Source organism: Leptonychotes weddellii, chromosome 16, assembly GCF_054177405.1.
Source record: "Leptonychotes weddellii isolate Sample4059 chromosome 16, ASM5417740v2, whole genome shotgun sequence".
In the NCBI taxonomy this organism is placed as follows: Eukaryota; Metazoa; Chordata; class Mammalia; order Carnivora; family Phocidae; genus Leptonychotes; species Leptonychotes weddellii.
The window spans coordinates 35,517,377-35,538,647 of record NC_138384.1 but is presented as its reverse complement, the minus strand read 5'-3'; the positions used below and the strand labels follow the sequence as shown (position 1 = coordinate 35,538,647).

At 39.0% G+C, this 21,271-nt stretch overlaps 1 protein-coding gene across 8 annotated transcripts in view; it reads right to left on the bottom strand.

Moving 5' to 3' along the window:
- The window catches only part of DPY19L3 (dpy-19 like C-mannosyltransferase 3), a 73,067-nt gene that overhangs the window by 22,639 nt on the left and 29,157 nt on the right, over nucleotides 1-21,271 (bottom strand). For 5 of the 8 annotated variants that reach the window (XR_014140884.1, XM_081806666.1, XM_081806667.1 and 2 more), the window contains 8 exons: nucleotides 18,622-18,743; nucleotides 17,530-17,675; nucleotides 14,808-14,931; nucleotides 14,128-14,262; nucleotides 5,226-5,357; nucleotides 3,774-3,875; nucleotides 1,798-1,871; nucleotides 1,462-1,620 (listed from right to left, as the gene is read on the bottom strand). Coding sequence is in view for 7 of the 8 variants with exons in the window: in XM_081806666.1 (XP_081662792.1) it covers nucleotides 1,462-1,620; nucleotides 1,798-1,871; nucleotides 3,774-3,875; nucleotides 5,226-5,357; nucleotides 14,128-14,262; nucleotides 14,808-14,931; nucleotides 17,530-17,675; nucleotides 18,622-18,743 (994 nt within the window). In the remaining variant the exon portion in view is untranslated. Of the gene's footprint in view, nucleotides 1-1,461; nucleotides 1,621-1,797; nucleotides 1,872-3,773; nucleotides 3,876-5,225; nucleotides 5,358-14,127; nucleotides 14,263-14,807; nucleotides 14,932-17,529; nucleotides 17,676-18,621; nucleotides 18,744-19,066; nucleotides 19,227-21,271 lie in introns of all 8 variants that reach the window. The other 3 variants (XM_031034085.2, XM_081806670.1, XM_081806669.1) reach the window with 3 other exon arrangements.

Sequence of the window (21,271 nt, the reverse complement as noted above, 5' to 3'; positions counted from 1 at the left end):
ATCCTTTACACTAATGCAGGTGTGTTGTGTAAACATAATAGTATCATCCTTCCCAGTACTAAACTGGTAGAAATACTTCAAATACTTGGCATTGGTAAAATATCCTTCAAATTACTTAAAAGTTATTTAATATTAAGATACTATAATTCTTGTATTACTTTAATTAATGTAATGCTTTTCTTTTAGTAAGGTTCTAATACCCCTACCTGGTAGATGAGGATGCTCTAAAATCTTTACCTACATTCATACATCAAGTCAGCTTGCAGAGATGGCTCATAGATTCACACTGAGCATGGCAGACATTTTCACAAAATACTGCAGGCCAACTGAACTTCCTGCTTTGCATGCAGTCTAGAGTCCTGTCGACACTTGGCGTGTCTGGAATAATATTAAATTACACTGTCTAGAATAATTTCCATCTATTTTCACAGGGCTAAACTTTATCTTGGGCTAGGTATCGGGCTAAGAACACTTCTGAAAGATACTAAAATAGTTTATAGTCAATGAAATATTTTCACGGTTCAATGTGGCTTCACTCTTAATAATCATAAAACATCTCAACTGATCTGGACTCATTTTAATGCCCTTTCCCAGCACAGCTCTCTGGTGGCTGCGAATCACAGCTCACCAGCACCTTAATTGGCAAGATAACTACAGAGAAAAGGGCTTCCTTCTGAGCTTCATTAAGTTTTCACAAATGACAGTAGCTTCAATTTCTTACACTTAATTTTCTTTCAATTGAACATGGATAGTAAATTCAAAAAACTCCAACAGCTTTGTAGGTAGGTATTCTACAAGCTTTAAAAAAGGCTTTATACTCCCTCACTCTTTCTTTTAGCAGATTAGTAGACACATTAAGTTTTTTAGACATAGTCAATTATTACTGAAGACTTCGGCGGATGCTAATAGTTATGGTCCACTCCAACTTTATAAGCCCCTTATAGCAAGATGCAACAAAACAAAAAATAGTTAACTCTTGATATTTTAGGAGCAATAAAAAAGGCAGCTAGACGAAAGGTAGAAAAACAACAGGAAACTAATAATGAGAACAAAATAGAGACTATGAGTCCGTAATAATACCAGCTAATGACAGCTAAAATCTACAAAATGTTCTAGGAGTGAGGCAGCATTCTAAGTACTATTGTTTTAACTTATTTATTCCCCACAAAACCCTGCAGAGTTAAGTCCTCTGAGTATCCCCATTCCATAATAAGGGCAATGCAGAGCTGGCTCAAAGGGGACCTTGTTCCCAGACCAGTCTTTACTGCCTTGCCTGCTTTTTGCTGTCTCTTAGCTGGTTGATCCTTAACTACTGAGTATGGGATCCCTTCTAATCTGGTTACGATCCCCCGTTGAGCTACCCTGTCTGTGTCTGACATTTTGAATTTCAACTGTGTAGTTTTTCTGCAACACAGAACAAGTTCATTAAAGCATAGGACAGGTTTCTGAAACATGCCATACCTGAGATTATGGAAGGCGACCGCTAAGGCTGCCATCACTGTGATGGACAGAACAAATATGTAAGCATAAAAAAGGAGAGTATCTGAAAGCCTTCCGAATGTATTAAAAGGTAAGAGGCCAAACGCTTCTTCACACAGATACAGATTTGCATCAAAATCTCTAGGGAACAAATGAAAAGAAAGCAAAGTATTAAATTCAGTACAAGATAAGTAAACCACAAATTTTTCCTCAAATGAGCCTGGAATTAATAGTTGAAGGCATAATGATAACTTAAGTTTTAAAGTCCCTGTTGATTTAATATAAAAAAGCAAACATAAATTTTAAATTCAGTCATACCTTGTTGCTCCAAACCCAAATTTTGCCTTCAGAAATTTAAATATGTGTTCGTCTGACTTCAGATTAAGAAGTTTCTATCAGGGAGGGAGAAAATGAAAGTTGTTATAAGTTCCTTATGCGTGGTTTCCTGATAACTTCCCATTGAATACATATATTCATTGTCCAGTTTCATAGGATTGTGTGCATGGGTTTATAAAATTAGCAAATATTCTCAAGAGTTGTTAGAACTGAAGAATTCTAACACGGGGACTTTCAAGCTCCCTCTGTTCCTTTTTTTTTTTAGCAGAATCATTTTTTCAAACCATCTTACATGTAAGTTCAACATGTAAAATAGATAAAAGATGAGCTTCTTTGGTATCAGTGAGAGGGAAAGGGCTGAAGCCCGGTAGGAGTACAAATTTTTTGATCAGAATACCCGTAATATGATGATCTGAAACCTCACACATATACAGAGCCCAAAGGGCCTGTCTGGCTTTGAGGTTTCTGTCTGCAGACACAACTGATAGAAGACTCAGCCACACAAAGACAATCGACACCCCCGTGGTGGTCCTCCTGGGAAACTGACAAATGCCAGTGCGCATCATTAATGATTGTAATTCACATCGTTTTATTTTTAATAGATGGCTTATAAGAATCCATACAACATAAATGGGAGAAGAAATCCTGTCAGAAGGAAAATGAAGGTAGAAAAGAAGATGAATCTGGGAAGTGAGGTTAGTACATAAAATACATTTGCTAGAGATGAGCCACAAATTTGGGTTTACATATTCGACTAGCAAATGCAGAGGGAGATAAAAGCACAGGTTCTAAGATTAAAACAAAGCAGTTGCTCAAAAGACGTCCTAACACTCCCAGAACTGAGACTCAAGAGAAATTTTCCCCATGGGTACAGCAAAAACAGCAGGAGTCTCAAAGAAGGTTTTTTCTAACGCCTCTCATTGTACATAGTTGGCAAGACATCAAGTACAATTCAATAGATGTTATTCTTCGGGAAGTCAAGAATCAATGGTCCAGGCAGGCAGCTCTCCACTGGCTTAATCCAGGCACAGATCACTGAACATCTAGAGTGGGGGAATGGATGAACTGGGTGTCTTTCAGCCAATCCTTCAGAAATGCTGATTGCTCAGCTCAAATAGGCTTTTGATAAGTACTGAACTCTATGGGGTTTAAGAACATAGGGACGAGGGCCCAGAGTGGAAGTGTTTAATGCAGCTGGATGAGTGAGAGTCTTTGATAGTCATACAGACAGGAAGAGGGACTGCCATTCTCTTATGGAAGAGAAGGAGTCTGTCATGCACATGCAGATGTCCCCTGTCCTGAAACCAGCCTTCTAGGAGGGGCAAAATCATCTTAATAAATCCCTGTGCTTCTGATAGTAAAATTAGTTTACTTACCTCTTTTTTCTAAGTAATCTCCACACCCAACGTGGGGCTCCAACTGACAACCCTGAGACCAAAAGTCACATGCTCCACCAACTGAGCCAGCCAGGTGCCCTGCCAGTTTATTTAACTTAACCCAATAAAAATAATGTCATCTTTTTTTTTTTGTACCACAGTATAAGAAAATGCTCTCTAACTTTACAGAAACACTTGTTTAATGCTTTTAAAGTTGAGCTTTTACAAAGTTTAATAACTCAAAAAGTGAGTTCAAGTTAGAACATACTAAAGAGTAAACAGGCGTGCCTGGGTGGCTCAGTCAGTTAAGCGTCTGCCTTTGGCTCAGGTCACGATCTCAGGGTCCTGGGATCGAGCCCCATGTCAGGTTCTGCACCCAATGAGGAAACTGCTTCTCCCCCCTCCACTCATGCTCCCTCTATCAAGTAAATGGATAAAAAAATCTTTAACAAGAGTAAACAGAAATCAGTGACTAAAAAATCAAGAAGACAACTTACTGAAACAAAGTTAAAGCTGAGCTTGTTACAAGTAAACCTGGTAATTCTGTAGTAATGTAAATTAAAGGTCATTTTATTAACCTACCTTAATAATGTTGTTGAGAAAAAGTGTCAAACATAAAACTGCAAATAAATGTACCAATAGTTTCCCAAGCCTATTAAAGAAGCTTCCAGTCTTCAGATTTTTCTAGAAATTAAGAAAGTTGAGTTTTAGTTCTTAAGCTATTTCATAAACATTTAAGATGAGATTACTTAAGGATTTAAAACATTAGATCATGCAACATAGAGAAAAATATGTGGGAAATATAACCTAATTTTTATGAGGTTACAATGTCTTAATATTTATAAATTTCTAATATAAGAGTAAATGAATTCCTTAATAATAAATTTTGTAAGATCAGAAAACTGTCCTAGTGTTTCTTTTTTTTTTTTTTTTCTGCAGACCTTTGCAACCAGAGTATGGAGTCTGCCAGAAGGTACTCAGAATACACTGACTGAACAAATCTTGCGATCATTGATCCATTAATTCATGTAGCACAGACATGGCCATAACCCAATTAAATAGAAGACCTATCAGTATAAAAAAAGGTAAACTGTGCTCTTTGATATGTAATAGTTTTCTTATAACCCTTAGATAACTTTATAGATTATCAAATATAGTATCTAAAGAGTTCAATATGCATGTTGTTTATTTATAAGTAAAGTTAGAAGGATGAATTAAAAGTCGTTGTGACAGCTTGTCCACGACAGCTCTCACTCCAAAGAAGAAGGATTTATTCTTCCCAAGGCAGAAAGTAAAACAGCTTCTTGATATAAAAGTGTTTGTGAGAAATGTTTCTCATATGCTCTTGAGAAAGAAAACAGGCTTTGTGACACTATATGAAGAAAAACAATGGACTCTTAATTAAATCTCATGTAACTTTAAGAAATGTGAATTACTGAATTAAGCCAAAAGATCAGGCCAGTGTTTTCAAACGTGACACTCTAGGAAATGTCCCCATAGTTCTAAACGTATGTCTTTGGAGTCTCAAAATTCTGAGTTAATTTTAATTCACTTACAAATCAATACCATGGTACGGAACATTGGGGTAAAGAGCATTGCTACTACACATCAATAATACGGCGTCCACCTACTTGAAAGGCACTGTGGCGAACATATTTCCCCAAGCCACAGGTTCTTCTTATTCTTCATTCACACACAAAAAAAGTTAATGATTTTTGCTCTTTTATTTCAACTTTCTATCAATGGCATTCAAATGAGCATCTCTGGCTAATCCCTGAACTAAGATTCCAATTCTCTAAGAAAAGAAACATGTCACAACAAAGGGATGGCACATCAGAAAGCTAGAAAACAGAAATGCTATACCATGCATGTAAACCACTCCCCCCAACAAAACACCTAAATAATGCCCTCAGTGCTTTTCAGTGTGCATTTGCTCAGACATCCACCTTTGTGTGCTGTATGAAAACGAGGCCCATCCAACCGCACAATTAAAAAAAAAAAAAAGTTTGCTTTAAGGACACAAAAATGTCCTACCTGAAGTTTTCTTGCAATTAATACGGAAAGGTTAAAACTGATAAGCAATGATCCAAGAATCATAGAATTAAAAAACTGAAGGATGCAGACCAGGAGCAAACCTGTCATTTGGATGCCGTACAGCCACGTTGCCTGCAACAAGCAAAGATCAGATGGTGAAATGGGTTTTATCCAGAGACTACTGCATGCTGACATGTTGGCCACTGGCTGGATACATTTCGAGTTACAAACAACACACCTAGCTTCAAGTAGTTCAGTCTAAAAAAAAGTCCCCGAAACCAAATCATTTACATCCTGTTTACCTTTTAAATATACAGCACTTTAAACTTTGTAACGTTAATTAAGGAGGAAACAAACAGAAAAACTGAAGCACAGGAAGCAAACAATGGCATAAATATATTCTGGAAACGGGCAAATGTGATCTGCAGCCTTCCATTTTCTTCTAAATTCTTTTACAGTTACTGTCTACAGTATTTTCTCATCTTCTGTTATTTCTGAATGTTCCGCACTTCAGGCCTGTGTCCTTTACTGCTTCATTTTCTGTGTGTGCTGAATTCCATTACACAGACAACTGCTCCCGGAGTGAGGCCTTTGACTCTCCGCCTCGTGGGCCTGAGGCAGGCAGCACAGTGCCGCGGTCGAGAACACGAGCCCTGAGGTGAACAGCACCTGCTGCTACAGCCCCGATTCTGACATAAACCAGCAGTGGGACCTTAATGAGCTGGACACAGTTCATGTAGAAGAGGGATGATGACACCTTCTTCAGAGCTGCCATAATGGCCTGGCCTAAGGACCGGATGTGGTGATATTTTAAAATGCCTAGCACATAATGAGCACTCATTAAAGACAGCTCTTGGTGTAGAAGAATTGTTGCCAGGTTGATACTGAAAGACGCAAAACTCAACCAACTTGAACACAGAAAATACGCCACGAAGAAAAAATGACAGTCTCTAATAAAGAGTTGATACCGTCTTTTTTCTTTTTAAAGATTTATATATTTACTTGAGAGAGAGAATGCAAGAGTGTGTGGGCGGGGGAAAGGGAATGAGAGAATCCTCAAGCAGACTCCCTGATGAGGGTGGAGCCGGAGGTGGGGCTTGATCCCAGGACCCCGAGATCATGACCTGAGCCAAAATCAAGAGTTGGACGCCTAACAGACTGAGCCGCCCAGGCGCCCCAAGACTTGATACTTGGTCTCCTAAGTTGGACAATTCCATATTCTTATTGGCATATGAAAAATTCTGCTTTTACTCAGCAGCAAATCAGATTTCCCTCCTAGTTTTGTTTTCTTCACCTCAAAGGAAACAAACCTGTATCAAGCATTTAAAGGCACACCCTGCAATGGTTCAGTGCTTTCGGTTGGTGTTAACAGAAACTTGGATGTTAGGATCTTTATAGACACAATATTTTATTGTAGGAGATTTAGAAAATCCAGGAAAACATAAAAAGAAACAATAATGGATAGAAAGGTGGGCTCTAAAATCAAAATCCAACACCATTACCTACAGAAATAATATTGATTTCATAGTGGTGTATTTTTCATGTATCATTTTACTTACTTCACATTATATTGTATCATTTTCTCACATCAATGACTATTCTGTGAGAACTTAATTTTAAACGGCTATATAACATTCTACCATATGCCATAATTTGTTTGCCAGTGGACTGTTCCCAGCTTTTTATCATTATTAAAATTAATGTTATGAACATCCTTTTAAAAAAAACCTCAGATCATTGTATCTGGTTACACTCATTCACCTTATCTGCCAGGGATATGTTCCAAGACCCCCCGGTGGATGCCTGAAACCATGGAGAGTACTGAACCCTGTACATAGTATACATACCTATGATAAAGTTTCATTTATAAATGAGGCACAGTAAGAGGCTAACAACGATAACCAATAACAGAACACTTATAACCATATACTGTACAAAATTTATGTGAATGTGGTCTCTCTCAAAGTATCTTCTCCTGTACTCACCCTTCTTCTTGTGATGGTGGGACATGGTAAAGTAGCTAAGTAATAAAACGAAGGATGGTGAGTGCTAGAGGTCTGGTGACAGTATCAGGCCACTACTGAACGTATGTCAGAAGGTGGATTATGCTGCTCACCGTGGCTGACTGCACGTAATGGAAACTTGGATAAGGTGTGTGGGGGGGTGAGGGTGGGGACTACTGTCGCTCCTTAACTTGTTCATTGTTGTATCCCTAGCACCTAAAACAACACCCACTAGAACAGTGTGGCTCAATAAATATGGGAGGAACGAATGAAGGAATGCATTTCCTTAGGATAGATTTCCTGAAAGTACTATTACTGGTTAGTGAAGAAATAGCTTTTCTTTTTTAATAGCTTTATTGAGATATAATTCATATAGCACAAAATTCACCTATTTAAAGTGTACAATTCATGAATTTTAGTATTAATAGAGTTGTGCAAATATCACCAGAATCTAATTTTAAGACATCCTCATCATTTCCGCAACACCCCGCCAATCATGGGCATTTTGGGTGGGTTCCACTTTCTGGCTGTTATGAATCATGATGCTATAAACATCCATGTACAAATTTTTATGTGGATATATCTTCATGTTTCATGGGTATATATGTGGCAGTGGAATGCTGGATCACATGGTAACTATGTTTAACACATGAGGAGATGCTAAATTGTTTTTCAAAATGGCTGCACCACCCTGTAATCCCACCAGCAATGTAGGAGAGTTCCAACGTCTTCATACCCTTGCCAACATTTGTTATCATCTGTCTTTGTTGTTGTTGTTTTTAGATTTTAGCCATCTGAGTTGGGGGGGGGGGAAGGTAATGGTATCTTATTTTGGTTTTGATTTGTGTTTCCCTAATGAGTAATGAGGCTGAGCATATTTTCATGTGCTTGTTGGACATTTGCATATGTTCTCTGGAGACATGCCTACCCAATCTTCTGCCCATATTTTATTGTTGAAAGAGTTGTAAGAGTTCTTTATATATTCTGGAACTGCCTTATCAGATACAGGATTTGCAAATATCCTCTCCCATTTTGTGAGTTGTCTTTTCACTTTGATGGTATTATTTTGAAGCACAAAAGTTTTAAATTTTGATGAAGTCCAATTCGTCTATTTTTTCTTTGGTTACTTGTCTTTTGGTGCTTATCCTTAAAGAGGTCCTACAAATCAGTAAGAAAAATACTTACACCCCAATAGGAAAGGGAGCAAAAAATAGGGAGCTGCAAGTTCACTGGTTCTTTCTTCTGACCACTCCATTCTCCTGCTGAGCCCGTCTACTTAGTTTTTAATTGTCATTATTGGAGTTTTTCAGCTCTAAAATTTCCATTTGCTCCTCATTTTTCTATTTTTCATTTGTTTCAAGTGTGTCTGTAATTGCTCAATGAAAAAATTTTTATAATGGCTGCTTACAAAAAGGCTTGGCCTACTCCAAGGTCATAAAAAATTATTCCTGTCTTCTAAATGTTTTATAGTTAAAAAAAAAATTAATGTTTTATAGTTCTGGCTCTTACAACTAGGTCTGTGATCTATTTTGAGTTAATTATTGTGTATGGTGAGAGAGGAGTCCAACTTCATTCTTTCACATGTAGATATCTAGTTATCCCAGCACCATTTGTTGGAAAGATTATTCTTTCCCCATAATTATCTTGGCACCCTTGTTGAAAATCAAATTGACTGTTTATTTCTGAAGATTTATTTCTGGTCTCTCAATTTTATTCCATTGATTTATGTCCATCCTTCTACTAGTATCACACTGTCTTGATTACTATAGCTTGGAAGTAAGTTCTGAAATTGCAAAGTGGGAGTCTTCTAAATTTATTCCTCTTTTTCATGATTGTTTCAGCTATTCTGGGTCCCTTGAGTTTCCACATGAATTTTAAGATCAGCTTGTCAATTTCTGCAAAACAGGCACCTGGGATTCTGAGAGGAATCGTGTTGAATCTGTACGACAATTTAGGGAGTACTGCCATCTTAACAATAGTGAGTCTTCCAATCCATAAACATGGGATATCTTTCCAATTTATGTAGGTCTTTAAAACTTTCAGTGTTTTGTAGTTTCCAGAGTATAAGCATAAGCACTTCTTTTGTTCAATTTGTACCTAAGTATTTTATTCTTTTTGATGCTTTTCCTTCTAGGAAATATTTTTTGCTCCCTTTCCTATTGGGGTGTAAGTATTTTTCTTACTGATTTGTAGGACCTCTTTAAGGATAACAAATCACTCATGAATACATTTTAAAAAAATAAAACAGTTTTTTGTCTGCCTTTTTTGAGTTATGGTGTTTTTTGGTGTTGCCAGTTCTTTTTATATCAAGTAGGCATAATTCTAGAAAAGAGAACAGTTTAAGTTACAACAAGATTGCACAGTTTTTATAAATGTTACTATATTCTAGATTCGTAAGAAACATTGTTGGTGAACAGCCAGAAGGTAAAATTGAGCAGTACTGTGTATTAGAAAGTCCTAGATCATCAGTGGTAGATCTGATGTTTGACATTAGCTCAGCTTCCGGATTCTGTAAGTTCCTACCTTTTGTGAAATTTGGGAAGTTTTCAAACATTCCTTCAAAAAGCACTTTTTCAAATACTTTTTTCAGCCTCATGCTCTTTCTCTCCTTTGGGGATTCTGATCACAAGAATATTAGAGTTTTTTTATAGTCCCACAGGTCCCCGAGGTGCTGTTCTTTTTTTTCCAGGCTATTTTCTCTTGTTTAAATTAGGTAATTTCTAACTTGTTCTAGCTGCAAGTTCACTGGTTCTTTCTTCTGACCACTCCATTCTCCTGCTGAGCCCGTCTACTGAGTTTTTAATTGTCATTATTGGAGTTTTTCAGCTCTAAAATTTCCATTTGCTCCTCATTTTTCTATTTTTCATTTGTTTCAAGTGTGTCTGTAATTGCTCAATGAAAAAATTTTTATAATGGCTGCTTTAAATTCCTCATCAGATAATCCAACTTCTGTGTGTTGGTGTTGGCATCTGTTGATTGTCTCTTTTCGCTCAAGAAGCTTTTCCTGGTTCTTAGTATAAGAAGTAATCTTCAATTGCATTGTATTACGTTATGGGACTCTGGATCTTTTCAAAATTTCTGTGTCAGCAGGCCTCCTCTGACACCGTACCAGTGCTATGGCAGTGGGGGAAGAAGGATGCTGCTTCTTTATTTCCAGATGGGGTTAGACGTCTGGTTTTCCTCTTGACCTCCACTGACTTTTGGGAGACAGGGGAGAAGGGTGTCTCATTGCCGGGAGATGGTGAAAGCTTAGGCTCCTTACAAGGCTTCTGGCTGAGAAGGGAAAGGATGCCTCGTTAAACTGCTCTTCTCACGGCCTTCATTGACTGTGTGTGTGGAGGGGGGAGAGTGAAGGGAGAGAGGGAGGCTTGTTACTTCTGAGCGGTGGTAAAAACCCCGGCTTCCCTGTTGATCTTTTCTGACACCATCCTGTCAGGAAGGGGGAAGGGCTAGCTCATGACCACTGGATGAGGGCTGAAGGTTCTCCCTGTGGCCCTCACTGATGCTTCTGGGAGATGGCAGACTTCCGACATGGCCCTGGCAGAAAGTGAGTAGCTTGGTAGAGCTGGGTGAGGGTGGGAGTCTGGCTTCCCCACCGGCCCTCTGCCAATGGAGGTGGGAGTGAAACTGCAGTTTTTTTCTGTGCTGTTTGGCCCAAGTACTGCAGTTAATGTCCGAATGTTTTCTTTCTTGCTAGAGATAACTTGCCTCCCTTTTCCTGGTCCTTTTGGCTTTTCCTGGGGCTTCTGACGGAGTCCATTGGTGTTTCCTGGTTGCTGACTTTTCTAGCACCTTCTCTGGGATATACGGGGCAAAAAGAAAATCTAAGGGCCTCACTGCCGTGTTTTTCCTCTAGGCGCCAGGGCTCTAAACAGCCTGCTTTCGTTTCTTCCCCACTCGAAATCTTCTTCTGTGAGTTTTATACACACTGTTCAGGGCTTTTAGTTGTACTAAGCGGGAGAAACAGGGAGAAGTGCATTCACCCCATCTTGTCTGGAACCATATGCAGTACTCTAAAATTTCCTCTTACGTAGTGATCATTCATGTGTCTTACTGTTTTCACAACGGGTTAATAAAACTTCATTAGCCTCCATATTCTTTAACAGAGCCAAAGTATATGCCTTATACCATCTACTATTCTGCTCTATATTTAAAAAGCCTAGACATATTTTTGAGTGAAACTTGAACTTTTGATGGTAAGAGATTTTCTATTACCCAGGAAAAGATGAAATGTACTGAAGAGGATACTGCTTCTTGTCAGCACATCAGACACTGAATTTGCATTACCTTTTTTTATACCAACTATTCTGACTCTCCCATTTGACATGATTAGAGGTCAGTGATTCCAATTTATGAAGAAACGAAGGCTCCAAGAAGTTAAATCACTTTAAAGAGCTAGTTATTTTCATACCCAATAGCAGCAACTTGGTTTTACAACTCAGGATTCCTTCATTACTATACTGTTCCTCCTCAAATTTTGATACTTACAACTACTACCACTAACAGTAACATAGTTTCAACTATGAAAGTTTAACAAAGGGTAGAACTGAATATGACATAAATTACCTGTATTATTCTTTAGTTTTGTGGTACGTGTGCCAACAGTATCTTTTTTTGTTTTTCATTTTAAAAGAAAACAGAAAAAGTAATACATGTTCATTACAGAAAAATTCAAAAGATTTAAAGGACAAAAGGAATTTAAGAACATCATTCACATCAATCACAGTCAGCTGACTGCTAATACTTCGATGTATATCTTTTCGGAAACTTTTCTCACTTTCCCTATATGTGTTTTACTTTTATTTTTTTCTACTTTTATTTATGTTTTTAAAGATTTTATTTATTTATTTTAGAGATAGGGAGAGAGAGAGAGAGTGCAAGCAGGGGGAGGAGCAGAGGGAGAAGGACAAGCAGATTCCATGCTGAGGGCAGAGCCTAATGCTGGGCTTGATCCCACGATCCCGAGATTATGACCTGAGCTGAAATCAAGAATTGGACACTTAACCGACAGAGCCACGCAGGTGCCCCATATGTGTTTTACTTTTAAAAAAGAGAGAGGAAAAATGATGGTTATATAATACTGTTACACTGATATACCATATTTATTTAACAACACCCTATTGCTATTGACTTAGGTTTTTTCCAGCTAGCTTCTTCTTATTACAAGTACAACTAAAATGAACATGCTTGATTATTTCCTTAGGCTAAATCTCTAGAGGTGAGAGTGTCAGTGAAAGGGAAAACACATTTCTAGGCTTTTCTGTGAAATTACACTGTAGAAAAATTTTATATAGTTGTTTTCAAAATGGCTCAATGTATTTATTTTTTATGTGACAACGTATAGAGTTCTTTCGAAAGTATTTGCTAGAAAGGGGGGAAACGTGCTACTGCATACAAAGAGAGAAAGGTAGACCAACCGGCTCGAGAGAGCAGGCCGTGGAGAAATGCAAAGGCATCCAGGCATCCCTTCCCCGAAGCTTACACGTCACCATGATCAAAGTCCAAAGAGATTACAAAACAGGAAAAGCAAATATAAAGAGACTCTGCTTCATTTGTACACGAGACTTTCTGAGGCACCTGGAGCTCCATTACCATTATCAAATATCATATATATACCCTACACACACACACACACACAACACACACTTTGCTCTGCTGTCTACTTGCTTTCCTTCCTGTATTTTACCTTCATATCCTGACCCTCCCAGCACTCCATCTTCTCATTTGTGGCCCAGCTTGAGCCTTCCACTTCTGTGAAACCTTTCTAGCCTACAACGAACCTTCTTAGACTTCTAGTGCTTCCTGTTACTACAATTAACCTCTCTAGACATACGGATATCTCGTTGTTCTAACTGTCCACATCTTTACTTCCCACCATAGCACACACACAATGTCTCACACAGGTGGCGAGTCTCTGTCGTGCCTGTCCACTGCCCGGCAGACGGACAACGCGTACTTGCTGGCGGATCTTAAGGTTTCCTAATTCAGATTCAGCCATTCTCTAAAGATTGCTGCATCTCTTTTGACACGGAATGAATGAATGCGACTCTTCTGTATTACATGATCTTGCTGCCTTAGAATTAGAATATTTTATGATACTGGGAAATACTTAAGTTACTTTAGAATAGTAACAATGAAGAGTTTTTACAACATCCACAATACATTAAAACACATTTCTGCATGTGAAAAACCCCTTGCCATGAAATGATAGCAGCACACACGGTTGTCACACACCATGAGACAAACAACGGCTTCCTTAAAATGGCGCTGTCCCATAGGGGGCGCCTGGGTGGCTCAGTCGGTTAAGCGTCTGCCTTTGGCTCAGGTCATGATCCCGGGGTCCTGGGATCAAGCACCATGTCAAGCTCTCTGCTCAGTGGAGCCTGCTTGTCCCTCTCCCTTTGCCTGCCGCTCCCCCTGCTTGTGTGCCCATGTGTGCTCTATCAAATAAATAAAATCTTAAAAAAAAAAAAAAAGGCCCTGCCCCATGTGTGGCCTTTGGTCAGGCAATGGGGAGTCCCGCCTCATACCTGATCAATGTTACCATGAAAAAGGTGTTGTATACCCACTGATCTCCTTGGGGGACAAAGGCACTACATAATAAGACATTTTAGCTATCTTATATTTTAAAATTTAAGTCATCTCTGTAAAGGACAACTGATCTAGACATCTGTGCTCCAGATAAATCCATCTTTTACTGGAGGATAAACAGAATAAAAGTTAAGATGGTCAAACTAGGCTGCACAGATTACTCAACCGAAATCGACCACAGCGTATTTACGTTAGAACTCAGAGGCAGCTTCGACTTGATTGTTAAGTATGTGCACATTTGGAACCGTTCTGTCATCTAAACCGCTAAATGGCGGCTACCTCGAGGGAGAGAAGAGAGCGAAGCTTACCTTCACCGCCGGCAACATGTCCAAGGAGTCCAGTGTGAACAGCACTAATGCTTGCATCAGCATCATAAATTGATTAAATTGCCATGTCAGACTAAAGAGAAAAGTTGATATGAAAATGGCAAGAAGTGTCAGCCTCTGTAAAAAGAAAACCTTTGTGTAATTTCCATGTCTCTAGTAATAAAGGGCCCTGCCGACAAGTTCTCTCAAGAGCAGCCAATATCTCCATAAACCAAATAGAGAAACCATAAACTGTGGCTCTGAAAACCCTTGCATTTGTTATTTAAGCTCTAAATATCCTAAAGTGACACTGGGCGTATAAATATTCACATAAGGTATGTGTACTCCACAGTATTATGGAGGAGATAATGCACCATGTCACATCTCAAGGGCAATGGCTTAAGGATTCTGACAGTTCCGCAGAAATTGTGTGTGGGCTTGCTGCAACTATTTGAGGGCAGATAATGTAGGGTACATTTTTAACATCAAAAATGAAAACATTTTCTTTGCAAAGTAGGAAAGGGCTCAGAAAGGGAAAACTTAATTTAACTCAAGTTCAAAAACTGGTCATAGAATGAGAACTATTCACACACTCGATGGGACACCATGCACATCACATTTTCTGAAGCTTCTTCAACAAAACTGAATAATTAAAAAATATATAAAGTATTACCAAAACTTACCTCAGAAAAAGGCTGTAAGTTTGGTCGCAGGAAATATGTGATTGCTGCTATCTGAATTGCAAAGAATGGCAGAGCCCAATTCTCCCTCAGCGGGATGGTAAACTCAACTCTTGTGGTATCTATTCTGCACAGAGAAAACACAAACGGCCACAGGAATAATTTTTACTATAATTACCTGAAAAGATCTCCTACAGTGAAAGATGTAGGACATTAAATATACTTCAGATTCTGGTTATCAGTTCTCAACAATAATGATTTGTCCTTACTGTTATCATCCCTGTACCATCAAGTTGCTTTGAGAAAATTTAAGGACTCTGTCCACAGGTATGCAGCTAGCTAAGGGGTAGAACTGGCCTCCAAGCCATGGTAGGTTGATTCCAAAACCCAGGACAACGCACTCATGCCTAACTGCCTCCAACTTTTATTTCCCTCAAAGTTATCAGTGCAAACTGGCAACATGTCGATTTCTCCCTCTATTTCTTTGGTGCTTAGATATGAATCTTTGTCATTGGAATAATTTATAATAATAATTTGTATAAATATTATACCAAAAAAAATAATTTGTAAAAGCTTCTTGTCCCTCTGGAATGTGAACCATCAGACGGTAAGTATAGCTAAGTTTTCACCTTTGTACACCCAGTACCAAGAAGCATCCCCACACAGACTAGGCATTCAATAAATGTCTTCTCTTTCCTCTTGATAGAACAACAGATTTGACTTTCATTTACTCTTTTTTTTTTTTTAAAGATTTTATTTATTTATTTGACAGAGAGAGACACAGCGAGAGAGGGAATACAAGCAGGGGGAATAGGAGAGGGAGAAGCAGGCTTCCCGCGGAGCAGGGAGCCTGATGCGGGGCTCGATCCCAGGACCCTGGGATCATGACCCGAGCCGAAGGCAGACGCTTAACGACTGAGCCACCCAGGCGCCCCGACTTTCATTTACTCTTAGCAAGAATACTATGTTAAAATGTTAAGAGGTAGCATAACAGTGTTTTCATACTCTGTGTTTGAATTCTGACGGAGACTAAGCTGGGGCCGTGTGTGTGTGTGTGTGTGTATGACTTTATATATATATACAAACACCTTTACTTTTTAAGTAATATGTGTGTATGTATGTGTGTATGTGTATATATATACATAATACATACATATATATATATATGTATGTATATATAAAACTTAACCTTTTAAGCTTTAATTTCCTCTCTCTGGGGCGCCTGGGTGGCTCAATTGGTTAAGCATCTGTCTTTGGCTCAGGTCATAACCTCAGGGTCCTGGGATGGAGCCCCTCAGTGGGCTCCCTGCTCAGCGGGAAGCCTGCTTCTCCCTCTACCTCTGCCCCTCCCTGCTGTTGATGTTCATTCTCTCTCAAATAAATAAAATCTTTTATTAAAAAAAATTCATCATCTCGGGCGCCTGGGTGGCTCAGTTGGTTGGATGACTGCCTTCGGCTCAGGTCATGATCCTGGAGTCCCGGGATCGAGTGCCGCATCGGGCTCCCTGCTCGGCAGGGAGTCTGCTTCGTCCTCTGACCCTCCCCCCTCTCATGTGCTCTCTCTCTCTCATTCTCTCTGTCTCAAATAAATAAATAAAATCTTAAAAAAAAAAAAAAAATTCATCATCTCTAAAACCATCATAATATCTATCCTATAGGATTGTTAAAAGAATATATATAAAGCATTTTTAAAGTGGTTAGCATAAAGTAGCACTCAATAAGGTTATAATAAGAAGTTATTTGCTTTGGGGCGCCTGGGTGGCTCAGTCATTAAGCGTCTGCCTTCGGCTCAGGTCATGATCCCAGGGTCATGGGATCGAGCCCCGCATCGGGCTCCCTGCTCAGCGGGAAGCCTGCTTCTCCCTCTCCCACTCCTCCTGCTTGTGTTTCCTCTCTTGCTCTCTATCTGATAAATAAATAAAATTAAAAAAAAAAAAGAAGTAATTTGCTTAGGATTATAAAATAAAATCAATATTAGAACTTCGTGCTGAAGTTTTAAGACTCCTACTGAATACTGGTGTTGCTACTGTAGGTCAAGCAATAATTCAATGTATCTTGACTATGTTTTTCAAAAAATGTTATTTCAGGGCACCTGGGTGGCTCAGTTGGTTAAACGTCTGTCTTTGGCTCAGGTCATGATCCCGGGGTTCTGGGGTCAAGCCCCATGTTGGGCTCTTTGCTCAGCGGGGAGTCTACTTCTCCTTCTCCCTCTGCCCTTCCCCCTCTCATGCTCGCTCCCCCCCTCAAATAAATCAATAAAATCTTTTTAAAAAATGCTATTTCATACTCTAGTATTTAGAATAATATTAACTAAATAATGTAAGAACCTCCTTACATTTGTACAGTGCTTTATGCTTTGCTAATTATGAGCCAAACACAACCCTATCAAGGTTGACAGTAAGGATACTATTAAACGTCTTTAAGAGAGGAGACATGTGGCCAGAGAAATACTGATCACACATCCAACTGGTAATAGCACAGGAATTATTATGATGATTCTATTGACTTGTCATTCAATGTTCTCTTCCTCAGCTGGAAATATATATATAAGTAGGACTTTCTACCTTGCTAATCATAAGACAAGTAAATACCACTAGGAAAACCAAAGAGAAAATACTCCCATACAAACCAATGTGGCCGAACAACTTCCTCTGAACTGGAAATCAAGGACCTTTGTTTTCACTTCCATCTTAGAAAGGGAGAAGGGCTACTGATTGCAACTCACCTATTGGTGACGTACCAGAACGCTGCTAGAAGCCCCGAGAGCCATGTCCCACTAAGGAGCCAGCTGGTTATGTACAAGGCTGTGACATAGATCGCCTGCAGTCCAAACAAGGTATAAATATAAAAATAAACTGGCTCTAAATATTTCTGGAAAAAGGAACAATAAAAAATATTTGTTATGGAAGCCCTCATTACCTTTTCATTGTCACTTAAAAAATATGACAGTGAGGGGCACCTGGCTGGCTCATTCGCTAAGAGCATGTGACTCTTAATCCCAGGGTCCAGAGTTCAAGCCCCACCTTGGGTGTGGAGCCTACTTACAAAAAAAAATTACAAAAAATATGACAGTGGAAATTTAATATTCAGCAACTGGGTGTTAATTACAAGCAATAAGCCTCCATCAGTCCTTTCTGGGCAAAAGTGTGCTGGCAGCCTTTTTTCTTACTAGCAGAGTGGGAAAGGGAAGGAAGGCCTGGAGAACTCTGGCTTCATTCTTTAGATAAGCCTTACATCTAACTGTGTCCAGTATTGCCTCATTCACACGGAGTAGTCACTGTGATTTGCGAATCTCCAATTTTTTAATTTAAAGATAAGGAAGAATGATTACATGTTTCTAAATGAAAATATGTACCAGCCTCTAGGCTGCATGCATGTATTATTAGCCAGGATGCACCTATATGTAAAAAAATATCTTATAGGGGCGCCTGGGTGGCTCAGTCGGTTGAGCGTCTGCTTTCAGCTCAGGTCATGGTCCCAGAGTCCTGGGATTGAACCCTCCATCAGGCTCCCTGCTCTGCAGGGAGTTTGCTTCTCCCTCTCCTTCTGCAGCTTCCCCTGCTTGTGCTCTCTTCCTCTCTCTCTCTGTCAAATAAATAAAATCTTAAAAAAAAAAATAAAAAGGAGAAAAAAATATCTTATAAAAACATATATAAAAAGCAAAGTTCAAAACATATCTGGAGAAAATTAGGATTTTGTTGCTTTTCTACCAAGCCAGTGGAAGATCAGAATAACATATGTGAAAGTTGCAACTTAAAATAGCAGATTTTGACTTTCGTGTGGTATTAACAATTCAATGTCACAGAACACAACATACCTGTATGGGCAGGACTCTATACAAAATACTGAGGAAAACTTCTTGGTAAATATTCATTCGTTGAAGAAGGTTAATTGTCCTCATAGACTCAGTTTTGTTATCATATATTAAGCCATGAAAACCTAAGGTTGATATTTGAAAGATCAGGAAAAAAGAATTATAAATTATTCATTCATTTAAAACTATTCATAGATTCTTTAGTGCGTGCCAGAGAATGTGCTAGGTGTTGGGGATATGATAGTAAGCAAATAACACAGTCCCACTCTCAAAGAGCTTACTGTATATTAGATGGACATTCACATGTTTACACAAATACAGGTAAATTATAACTTGTGTGAGTATGATAAAAAAAACAAAAAACAAACCCATACGTTCTTTTACAGAAATTTAGGCCAAGAGGATTTTATGTCCCCACTCTGCCCTCCCGCCATGAGACCTACAGTACCTCCTTTGGGCTGTAAGTAGCCTACGGGTTTGGCCACTGACTTTCTCTGACCAATGGCATGTGAGAGGATGTGACATCTTTTAATAAAAGACGATGTCTGTTTCCACCAGCAGTGTGATTATTTCCCTTTGTCATGACAACAGCAGGTTCCAAATAGGGGCTGGATAATAAAGGAAGAAATTAGCCTGTTGTTACAGAATTCCACGGCTACACTGAGGTCATCTGCCGCTGTAACCAAGCTAACTAATTAACAGAGGTTTGAAGAGATGGTTCACAGAAGAAAACATGCATACAGTCCTTACACGTATGAAAAGATGCTCAACCTCGCTCCTATGGGAAGTGCAAATTAAAACTACATTGAGATACCATTTCTCACCTATCAGCTTGGAAAAAAATTAAGTCTGACAACGTCCTCTATTTTATAGTCCTTATGAAATTAACAGATTCAGGCAATGATCACCAATGGTGCTAACCCTAATTAGGTGAAAGGCTAACTGAGAACTTATTAATGGGTCAGTCTCGACCCTAAATGAGATAGTGCACATCATGTGCCTGGTGTGGAAGTGTACACCACCACGTAGGAAATACTCTTGCTAAAACAGAACCTAGACCTGAGCAAGTCTCTAGATCTAACTACCAATTAACAGGAGATGCAGGCAACAGAGAATCATGAAATGACACCATGGGGCTCCAGCAATATCCAGAAAGTGAAAAACTCTATCAGACAAATGAATCTGTGTTTTCAACAAAAAAATTAAAGAAAAGAAGATGGAAAGAAGTCTACAGATTAAAAGAAACAGAGAGAGGGATGCCTGGCTGGCTCAGTCGGTAGAGCAAGCAACTCTTGACCTTGGAGCTGTGAGTTTGAGCCCCATGTGGGTGTAGAGATTACTTAAAAATAAAATCTTAAAAAAAAAAAAAGAACAAATGATTGCAATGTGTGGACTTTATTTGGATCTCAAAAACTGTATTAAAACTCTGGAAGACAATCAGAAAAATGACAACACTGACTAGATATTTGATAGTAAGAAATCTCCTAATAGTGCTTTAAGTGTGATAATAGCAATGTGGTAATATTTAGAAAAGGGGTTACCATTCTTTAGAGAAATATACTGATATATTTACAAATGCAGAAATATGATGTCTTGGAGTTTCTCCAAAATCATCCGGTTTGAAAATGGGGTACAGAAAGGAGACAAGATTGGTTATGAGTTGGTAACTGTGTTAGCTGGTGATAGACATGTGAAAATCCACCAGAGGATTCTCTCTACCCTTTTATATGTTTGAAATTTTCTAGAAGGAAGATCTTAACAAATGACTTAGAGGAAGTGAAACAGAAGAACCATTGAGATAATAATGGTAATAATTCGAAAGAAAATACCCATTATTCATCTTTAAGAGCAGAGTGTCTCAACTTTACACTACTGGTATTTTGACATTTGAGGCCTGATTATTCTTTGTTGTTGAGACATTGTAGGAGGTGTAACAACATCCCTCACCTCTGCCCATTCCAGTAGCACAATCCTCCCCAACCTAACCCAGCTGTGACAACCAACAACGTCTCTGGATGTTCTAGATGTCCCCTAGGGACACAACTGCCCCTCGATAAGAACCACTGCTTTAGAGGATCCTAGAGAAGCAAATCACAATTTGGAGAACTCACTGACTCACTGCTCTCAGTAGTTATGCTCCATAAAGTTGCAGTGAACACTGAATTAGCAATACTGAGCCCTGTAGGAAATACAGGGTTATGTTCTTATGAGCCTCTGCTCATGCATTTTCATCAACTGATCGACACATGACCTTGATTTACGTGTCTTTGTTTAAAGACACCTTCTTTTATATGAGCAATTCATTAACGCTGAACACGTGGTCAACAGCACTCTACCTCATGCCTGAACAAAGCTTATCTAACATATGTGTTTTCTCTGTATGCCTTCATGGCCTGCATGCACTTGGGAATTCCAGACAGCACTTTAGCATTATGCTGGGGGCCATTTCAAACTGCAGAATCACCAACAAAAAGCAGAAAAATGCAAAAAGCATGGCCCTAGGTAGACCGTGAAAAGGACACTGTAGAAGGAGAGCTGAAACGAGATGGCAGTCATCACCTCGTTCCACCTCAGCTGGGAACATGCAAGCCAGGTGACTAAACGTTCTCGCTGCTCTGCACAAGGCCCTGAATACCTGCCAAAGCACCATGAG